Here is a 10,192-nt window from a genome sequence, read left to right as displayed (position 1 = left end):
ATATCCGCGTGGACGTCGAGCTGCAGGGACCCTAGGACCTCCAGACGGTCATGTACTACGCCCGCGCGTTCGAGCGCCGGGCGGTGGCCATCCAGCAGGCATCACCGTCCCGGGCCGCTGGGCCGCCACCCTGGCCCGATGTTCCCGCGCAGGGTCGGCCTGCTCAGGCTTCCGCGGCACCCCTTGCCGCGACCGCGGCACGCCCGTTCCGCCGGCTCACCTCGGCCGAGCTACTCGAGCGTCGCCGCCAAGGATTGTGCTTCAACTGCGACGAGACCTACATGCCGGCCCACGTCTGCCCCCGACTCTTCTACCTGGAGGCTGCAGACTACATTGAGGAGGACGCCGTCGCCGCCGGGCTCGGCGACCTGGCCGCCCCAGCGGCCGCGGAGGTGTTTGACGCTGGTTGATCACCTCGAGGAGTTCAGCAAGCGCTTCCCCGCCTTACAGCTCGAGGACGAGCTGTTTGTGCAGGCGGGGAGAAGTGTTATGACCGGCATATTAGGTGGGCTGTGGCCCGAGTTATCTTATCGTTATTAGGGGCTTAGCCCAGTTATCTTATCGGTATTAGGGTCGTTTGCTTAGGAGTCAAGTAAACCTCTCTATATAAGGAGAGGAGATGTATCAATCTAATCAAGCAAGAAGCAATCAGTATTTGCTCGGCTTCCCTTAGGGAGCCGGGAGACCTAACTCTAGCCGCCTCTTGCGCCACCGCCGCCTCTTCTCCACCAGGCAAGGACGGCGCCCAGCCGCCGGCCGCCGCGCCCTCGACCTCGTCTTCCTCCATCTTTCCTCTACAATCTCCGCCCTAGAACCGGCAGAACCCTAACTCCTAACATATACACTGAAAAGGTCCAATGTGTGATGTGTCCGTCCATTAAACATCCAAGGTCGAAACCATCTTAGATCTGTTCAAAGTTCTCTGTTCTGTTACCGAGTGCAACCCCTTCATTTTGTTCCGAACTTATTTATACCATTGGCAACCAAAGTTCTTGATGTTTGTTGTTTATTCATTTGCTGGGGTACCCTGAACTTCGTTGTTATGATGCCCTTGTTAAGTAGGTGTTTTGGGGCTAAACCTACTGGTGCAGACCTAGCAGTAGCGTTCACATCCCATGTGGCGGTTGGCTAGACCAAGTAGTCAATGCTTAGTTCTAAACTCCAATAACCGGACTAGTTAGGATACAATTCAGCAGAGGCCCTGATACTATGTATCAATTGAGCAATGTATTCTCTAGTCGTCAGGTTAATATTCTACTTCAAGTTGTATTCTAGGATGACTGTTTACTATAAAAGGAGGGGCAGCGTGTACTAGGAAATCATCAAGAAATAAACAGATTAGCCTCCCCTGTAAAACAAAAACAGATTAGTTCCCAAATTCCAAGTTGCTCGGAGCATTGTATAACGGCTGGGAATAGCCCCTCTGTGCGCACAATGTGGAACGTTTCTGTTTGGCAAGGGGAATGTGTGGTGAAGGATCTGTACACTTGGTGCATGTAGTAGTTCACCTACCGCATAAGAAATATATGCTGTCACAGACATGGAAAGGGTTACATTGGATATGTATAATGAATCAAACACTGGTGGGATCCATGGGTTGCTGCATACAAGGGCTACAAGAAGTATAACAGAAAGGGACCATTGAGACGGTAGTTTCAAGATCGTATAAGCGCCCTAGTCTATACTGATATGAAAGACACGGATTTTGTGGATCTAGAGCATCTTGCCCATCATCTAATTGGAGGGGAAGTTAGGCCATAATTGTGCTTAAATCCATTAGTTGGCCTAATCAATCCTCATAAAAGTTGTTTCCTTCTGCACAGAATTTGTGCCATTTGAATGCTCAACACTCATCAACCTGTTGTATACCTGTTTATTGAGTACAATTTTATTGTCTTGTGAATTTGGTATTTGCAGGGATAAATACGTTTGATGATACACCGCCAGAAGAATGGTTTCAAATGAATGCTGTTCTTCGTCTCAGCTTGGGCAATTTCTTGTTTTTTGCAATATTTGCTCTCACGATGATTGGTGTCAAAAACCAGAACGATAGGCGAGACGCATGGCACCATGGTGGCTGGATTGCAAAGTTTGCTATCTGGGTCGTTCTTGTTGTTCTTATGTTCTTTGTCCCGAACATCGTAATTAGTGTTTATGGTAAGCTCTTTTTTGCTGTTCATATCATATATTGTTAAGTTTATTTGCATAGCAATCTTGATCATGTTTATGCTTTCACCCCTTTTTTTTCTGTTGATATGTGTTTCCCCCTTGGTCGGTTGGGGGCGTGCTCTAGAGACCAATAACTAATTTCAACTTGGCAACAATATACTTTGAACTTTAGAGTCTACACATGATGAAGATTCTATCATGGATGATGATTCAGTAATCTTATCAAGCTTCAGCAACTGCAAGTTTCATACATGAACTGCAAATCTGAGGGTATAAACATATTGTAATTGGAGCTTTTGTTTATTGCGTAGTTGTTACCATAGACTGGGGATCTTCATAGGCTGTGGACGGCTGAAAATTCTATGGGCTGTAACTGCCTCTTAATGGCCTTACCGGTGACTCTGGGTGAATTAGGTTAAATTTTCATTTCAGAAACCAGCTCACATATGCTATTGGGATAACTTCACCGCAAATACTAAGACTGTAACTCAAATGGTATCTTTAGTCCTCTAACCACGTGACTTCAACCATACAATCAAAGAATTTTCCTAAAAGTCCATGGGTGTGGGACAAGCTAATGTGACTTATGTTAACATGCCCAGATGCCCTGCATCCTGTAATTCTCAGAGAACTTTCTTATACACAGGTTTGGAGGAACTAGGGGCATATCATACCACATGCAGATCTCTAAAATTCTCCTTCTCGGTTTGATAATTGACCACTGACTGAATTTTGATAGACTTCATATAAGACAAAACCACGATGAGGACTACCACCTCTCTCTTTTTGTTTGTGTGTGTGTGTGTGGGGGGGGGGGGGGGGGGGGGGGGTATGTTGAAATCAAAGAGGTTTTGATGATTGCGGCAGCTAATTGACAGTTTGCGCTATATACACCGTATATTTCCAAATCCCTGATGAATCGGTTACATATAGCATGTTTCTTGAGGTTCTGGTCTTTGTCATTGCAGAGATATTGTCAAAGTTTGGATCTGGCTTGTTCCTTCTGGTACAAGTCGTGATGCTTTTAGACTTCACAAATAATTGGAATGACTCTTGGGTTGAGAAGGATGAGCAAAAGTGGTGAGTGGGGCACGCATCAGCTAGTATTGCTTGAACCCAAGTTTGTGTTGTCCCTATCACTGATTCTGTCATCTTATGTAATGTTCAGGGAAATAGCTTTGCTGGTGGTGACTGTGATTTGCTATCTCGCCACGTTTGCCTTCTCCGGTGTGCTCTTCATGTGGTTCAATCCCTCTGATCATGATTGTGGTCTCAATGTGTTCTTTATTGTCTTGACAATGATTCTTGCTTTTGTATTTGCAATAATTGCTTTGCACCCCCAGGTGACATACCACTTTCACCCACTTCAGTATATGTACCTTTCCCTCTGGACATAACCGACTGGTGGAGTTCGGGATGAAAATTAAGGGAGGGTTGTTGATGCATAAATTGGTCCATTTAGGTGTGGCCAGTTTGAAGCTTAATAAGTAACATATAAATACTAGTCAATGAAATTGCACAAGTAGTTTAGAAATCATTGTTGCTTGATATTTTCTCGTGGTCTGGAAATCTTCATTGTGTAGTACAAGAAAATGAAACTGAATTTTGTTGTTCCATGTTTATGCCATCTGCATGCATGTAGACATCATTCTTTTGTGTATGTTAGCAAGGCAGACTAAAAAAGGGGGGATGGTAACACCTCTGAAAATGTCTTGTAATTCTCCCATTGAACACAAAATGTGCTTCCTACCGTATGTTTGCTCTCCACATTTGAGCCAGAGCTAGTGTCACATATTCAGTTTAGTGTTCGTACTTGAAGAAATAAGTTAATAACGTAATTTTCTGTTCATATGTAATATTGTTTCTTTGTCCAGGTCAATGGGAGCGTTATGCCTGCTTCGGTCATTTCTGTTTACTGTGCATACCTGTGTTACACTAGTCTCTCGAGTGAACCATATGACTATGCGTGCAACGGGCTTCACATGCACCCAAAGCAGGTCTCAATGAGCGCCCTTGTGCTTGGGATGCTCACCACCGTGCTCTCTGTAGTGTACTCTGCCGTTCGCGCTGGATCTTCCACTACTTTCCTTTCGCCGCCGTCGTCTCCTAGATCTGGTAAGAATGTACCAGCTACAGTATGCGAAACACACACTGCCTCGTGCTTGTCTGACATTTTTCACTCATGCTGATCGACGATGCAACAGGTGCGAGGAACCCTTTGCTTGCTGACTCCAATGTGGAGGAGGGGAAGGGCAGCAGCGAGGGAAGTGAGCCGCGGCCTGTGAGCTATTCTTACACCTTCTTCCACCTTATATTCGCCCTCGCGAGCATGTACTCGGCCATGCTTCTGACGGGCTGGACGAGCGCCACTTCAGATAGGTCGGAGCTGATGGATGTCGGATGGACGACCGTCTGGGTGCGCATCTGCACGGAGTGGTCCACCGCAGCGCTGTACATCTGGACCCTTGTTGCTCCGCTGCTCTTTCCTGACCGGGACTTCTCATGAGCATGTCCGTTGCAGTTCATACAGAGATTGGTGTGCTTTGAAAGAGCTAGCAGAATATCTATGTATATATGTCCAACATGCTTGTTGCCTCTGAAAGTACTACCTAGGTTGTAATTGTGAAATCGGTGCAGTAGTAGCTATGCATGTATATGTAAGTGATACTTTGAAGTTAGCATTGGTCGCTGACTCACTGTCAATCTGTCATGATGTATGCAATGGGGATATCATCTGAATGGAACTGTTTCGGGGCATCCAGCTTTGCTCATGTTATTTGCTGAAGAGGGAGCATATAGACCTATATATGGTAAGGCGCGTCGATATAGGTCCATTTGGCACAGACGAATTTACATGGTCGTGGTCACGGCGATGACGTTCAGCAGGATCTTGGTCGCCTTCCCAGTCATCGACTTGTCCGTCGAACACGTTCACTGCGGAATCGACTGGAGGGCTCGCATCGCAGCGCGGGCTCAACGCCTTCACTGGGACGACCTTTTCTGCAGCTTTGATCGCCTGACGCAGTTTGAATCACTAGTCACTGGACATCTCCTCCCACCGGCTCCCCCGAGTAATACTGGTGGAGGCGGTACTGAACATGCCAGAGAGTGACACACACTATAAATCTACGTGCAGGTACGGCTGCTATCAGGCTACGGAAGTTGACTATGGAACAGCTACTCTAGTTAACAAGGGAGTTGTTGGCTTTTGCACTTTATATTATGAAATGAAATGATAGCCTTTTTGCTTGTGTCAGCCACAAAACCCTGCTGCCCTCGTGCAACAAAAGGCGCCGGATTGGGCGGTGCATCCGCATCTGCTTCTGCTTTTAGAAGGGGAACCAGCTGCTTTTGCTAGACTCACTCCACGATCTCAGGCTCTCAGCCCACCTACTCTAAGAGCATCTCCAACAGCCGCAGTAAAAAGCTCGCGCGGTAAACCGAGTCTTTTGGGCGCGTGGGACATTTCGGCACGCTCCAGCGGTGGCGGGAAAATCGCGCGCGCGGGAATGATTTGCGCGCGCGCGTGAAAAGGCGGCAGGTCGCGCGCTTTTTTTGTCGCACCGCTTCCGGCGCGCCTATAAAATACGGCGCGCGCCACACGCCTATTACACACGCTTCTCTTTCTCTTCCGTTGCCACACGCCCCTCCACCGCTTTCTCGGTTGCTTCCGCTGCCACCCGCGCCACCGCTCCAGCGCCCCGCCATCATGCTGCCACGCCGCCGAGGAGTGTCGGGCTACCGCGGCGTCCGCCAGCGCCCCAACGGCGGGTTCTACTCGGAGATACGGTCCGGCCAACTCCGGCTCGGCCTCGGCACCTTCGAGACGGCGCATGAGGCCGCCCGCGCGTACGACGCGGCGGCGTGGCGCCTAGGCAGGCCGCGCCAGCAGATGAACTTCCACGATGTCCACACGCTGCAGCAGGCGCTGGACGTTGCCCCGCTGCCTCGTCTTCGCACGGCACAAGACCGTGCGGAGCACGTTGAGCGGCAGAACCGCCTCCTCGTCGCCCATGAGGACGAGCGGGTCATGGCGGAGTGGCGCCAACAACACCCGGAGGACGTATCCTACGAGCAAGCCTACCGGGCAAGGCACCGTGAGGAGGAGACGCAAAGGCGCCGCGCTGAGCGGTTGGACAGGCGTCGGCGGAAGGCCCTGGCGCTATCCCAGTGCGATGTAGTTGAGAATGGTGGTGAGACGATCTTTACATCTGATGATGATCGTTGGGAAGATATGTGGCTCGATACCTCGAATCAGACCAGCGAGGATGGCGACGATGACGATTACGACGACGACTGGGAGTAGGATGTAGCTGCACTAGTAGTTTTTATCTATGTCCTTGCACTATCTAAATAATTTTTATCTATCTATGCTATGGAACTATGTAAAATATCTATGTATCGTTTTTTCTATCTATGAATTTATTAAAAAAATGTACGCACCGTTTAGCGCGCGCTGCATTTTAGCGCGGCCGCTGGAGCTACGCGCGCGCGCTCAATTTTAACGCGTCTGCTAGAGCAACCGCTGCCGACCGCGTCAAATCAGACGAACGGCACGCGGCAAATGACTTTTTTGCACGCGGCGCGTTGCGCAGCTGTTGGAGATGCTCTAATCAATCCCCTCCGCTCCCGTCAAGGTCTCGCACTGCACGCACGACTTGGTCGCTCCTTTCTTTTCCTTTTTTTGTTGTTGAAAATGGCCGCTCCTGCTTTCTTGGCAGACAAGGGAGCGTGGAGACTGGGGCGGTGGACTGACGGTGGAAGAAACTGCAGGGCCGCAAAGGGCAAACGCACGTACGCTGCCTCTCGCCGTGTTCACATCGAAACGGGAGATGCGCGCGTCTCTCCATCTGCTCCTGTCCACCGACAAGCGTCAGGGAAGAGGAATCTTGACGGCCCGGCACGAAACGGAAGAGAGGGAAAAGAAATGCGCATCTTCGTGCCGAGGTCGAGGGTATTTCATTGCAGTACGCGCATTTTCTCTCTTTTCTTCCTCTTCTTCTTCTTCTTTTCTTTTTGATTTGACTTGGAGGGTTTTCTCTGGTAGTAGTAAAAGAGGAATTCGAGCGAGGGAAAGGGACATTTTCTGTTGGAACGACGAAGCTTCAACCAAGCAAAAGTAGCACCCGGGAAACAGTCTGAGACCAAAAACTCCTTTCCTTCCTCAAAATAAAAAATCACTCCTTTCCGAGCCGGTTCGAATTCGTATCCCGGTTTAGTTTTAGGTTTTGCTTGGTTGATGAAAATACTGTCGATTCTCAAAAAAAGAAATGGTGTGAGTTGTGGACTGCGAGAAAGTGCCTGTGAATTGGGAATTGAGGAGAAGTTGAAAATCGATGTGGTTCCAGATTTCGCGGTTAAAATGTTTAGTGTTTTCCCCGCAAAAATGAATAAGAAATATTTAGAGTTTAGGGCTTAGGGTTCGGCTTCTTGACTTGCCCCAAGCATCATGGCCATGGAGAGTCTAGAGGCACATCCATCTGGCTTGGCACATGTGGCGATAGCTCCCTGATGCGTTGGTGCGGGGGCACCGGGATTAGTGTCTGGAATGAAAACGCTCGTGGAGTTAGCTTGATGGGCGGCAAGGGTAGAGCATGTAGCTCCACATCGGCCGTCGCGCTGATATCTGTGCATGGATCTTATAGTATGTTCAGATCCGCTTGCTCAGTCTGCGTGCGTGGTCTCTTTTTTGTGAGATCTAGTAAGTGAACACAATTGCATCCAAGAAGGCATTGTAGGGGAAAGGATACTGGTTTGTATTAACTAGTGTCTTGTAATATACAATGGTAAACAACTACCGAGCGGGGCCTAAGGGCATCTTCAATGGTGTCACACACTCCTCCCCTACTTGTTCAAATCGAACAGTCCAGATAAAAAGGTCACCCAACATTGTCCCCCACTTCTCCCGTAATTTTCTAGATTGTCCGAAATCCTCTACTTTGGTATCAAATCAAGGCAGGAGTAGAGGATGTCTGGGTTGTCCGCCACTAGGCATGAACACCATGACCCCACCAACCCTCCTCGTCAGCTACTCCACCCCTCTACTCCACTATATCTGCTTGAACCCAGTCCCGGACGCTCCCCCCCCCCCCCCCCACACACACACTAGCACTACCTCAACCTCCGCCTAGGCCCTGTTGGAAATATGAGCAAATTACTACGAGATTTAATCCGAATAAATAGGAAATAGATCATGACAGCAATAGCAGAGATTAAACTAATCATGCGAACTAGCATAGTAGATGAACATATCACATCTAGGGCACATACTAGAAACATGAATTCTACCACGATCTCGAATAGGAAGGATAGAATCACATACGATGCAGCGGAAGGAGCACCGCCGGCGTTGATGTTGTCGCCCATGTCGTCGAGGATGAGGTTGCCGAGGTCGGGGAAGAAGTCGTCGTTCGCGAAGTCGTCGCTGCCAGCAGTCGCGCGAGTGCGCTCCCCAAAAACCTGATCGCCCCTCTCCCGTACAGGATCACGAGAGGCGGGGTTCCGGAGGCCTGCTGTCCCTTCTCCCGGTGCACGCCGAAAGGAGGGATGGAGAAGACTTGCTTGGCGGCGCAATGATCTGGAATGGTGGTGAGAAACCATACGAAGCGGCGGCGGCTAGGGTAGATGTCTGCCTGACTATATAGTGCGGGCCGGGTAGGTCGTGGGAGTAAACCCCACGTCCGAGTCGTCACGATCCAAAAGAATCGGAAACGGTTCAGTAATTAACGCGTCTGTTAATTATTAATTAATGACTCATTAATTCTTTTATGTATGATTAGTTATCTTTGCAAGTCTCTTCGAATTATCAGTTTGGTTTGGTCTACTAGATTGGTTTTTCTTGCCATGGGAGAAGTGCTTAGCTTTGGGTTCGATCTTGTGGTGTCCTTTCCCAGTGACAGAAGGGGCAACAAGGCACGTATTGCATCGTTGCCATCGAGGATAACAAGATGGGGTTTATTTCATATTGCATGAATTTATCTCTCTACATCATGTCATCTTGCTTAAAGCGTTACTCTATTTTTAACTTAATACTCTAGATGCATGCTGGATAGCGGTCGATGAGTGGAGTAATAGTAGTAGATGCAGAATCGTTTCGGTCTACTTGTCACGGATGTGATGCCTATATACATGATCATGCCTAGATATTCTCATAACTATGCTCAATTCTGTCAATTGCTCAACAGTAATTTGTTCACCCACCGTAGAATACTTATGCTCTTGAGAGAAGCCACTAGTGAAACCTATGGGCCCCGGGTCTATTCTCATCATATCAATCTCCATTACTTTAATCTTGCTTTGCTTTTACTTTTTACTTTGCATCTTTATACCAAAAATACCAAAAACATTATATCTATCAGATCTCACTCTCGTAAGTGACCGTGAAGGGATTGACAACCCCTAATCGCGTTGGTTGCGAGTAGCTATCGTTTTGTGCAGGTACGAGGGACTTGAGCGTGGCCTCCTACTGGATTGATACCTTGGTTCTCAAAAACTGAGGGAAATACTTACGCTACTCTGCTGCATCATCCCTTCCTCTTCGGGGAAAACCAACGCAAGCTCAAGACGTAGCAAGAAGGATTTCTGGCGCCGTTGCCGGGGAGTCTACGCAAAAAGTCAACATACCAAGTACCCATCACAATCCCTATCTCTCGCATTATATTATTTACCATTTGCCTCTCGTTTTCCTCCCCCCCCAATTCACCCTTGCCGTTTTATTCGCCCTCTCTCTCTATCCTCCCTCTCTATTTGCCTCTTTTGCCCGCTTGCCTTTTTTTTGCTCGTGTGTTAGATTGCTTGTTGTCGCGATGGCTCAACCGAGATTTGGTGATCTCCACCTCAAAAGGTTAGAGGAGATCGAAACCAACGTTAGGAAGTTTATGGTTTTGCAATTTGAGCATAATAATTTCTTTAGAAACGAGCTTAAGGAACAAAAAAGTTTTATGAGTTATACAAATAAAGAGCTAGATGATATGTCTAAAGAATTTGATGGTATAAGATCCCAAATTGCTCGTCTAGAAAAGAT

General features: G+C 48.2%; 1 protein-coding gene across 1 annotated transcript; it reads left to right on the top strand.

The window, feature by feature from the left end:
• Nucleotides 1-1,817: 1,817 nt before the first annotated feature.
• Nucleotides 1,818-4,926, top strand: LOC125538825 (probable serine incorporator). The gene is made up of 5 exons (XM_048702123.1): nt 1,818-2,157; nt 3,138-3,249; nt 3,338-3,512; nt 4,044-4,284; nt 4,374-4,926. The coding sequence occupies exons 1-5, from the start codon at nt 1,962-1,964 to the stop codon at nt 4,673-4,675; spliced, it is 1,026 nt and encodes a 341-aa protein (XP_048558080.1). The 5' UTR covers nt 1,818-1,961; the 3' UTR covers nt 4,676-4,926.
• The last annotated feature ends 5,266 nt before the right edge of the window (nt 4,927-10,192 follow it).

The sequence above is a fragment of the Triticum urartu genome, chromosome 2 (genome assembly GCF_003073215.2).
Source record: "Triticum urartu cultivar G1812 chromosome 2, Tu2.1, whole genome shotgun sequence".
Lineage (NCBI taxonomy): Eukaryota > Viridiplantae > Streptophyta > Magnoliopsida > Poales > Poaceae > Triticum > Triticum urartu.
Note: the sequence above shows the minus strand (reverse complement) of the source record. Positions and strands in the feature narration are given on the sequence as shown.

Coding starts and splice junctions, on each gene's coding strand:
- LOC125538825 (XM_048702123.1), top strand. CDS start 1,962: ATGAATGCTGTTCTTCGTCTCAGCTTGGGCAATTTCTTGTTTTTTGCA. Junction 2,158..3,137: donor CATCGTAATTAGTGTTTATG/GTAAGCTCTTTT, acceptor TTGTCATTGCAG/AGATATTGTCAAAGTTTGGA. Junction 3,513..4,043: donor TAATTGCTTTGCACCCCCAG/GTGACATACCAC, acceptor TTCTTTGTCCAG/GTCAATGGGAGCGTTATGCC.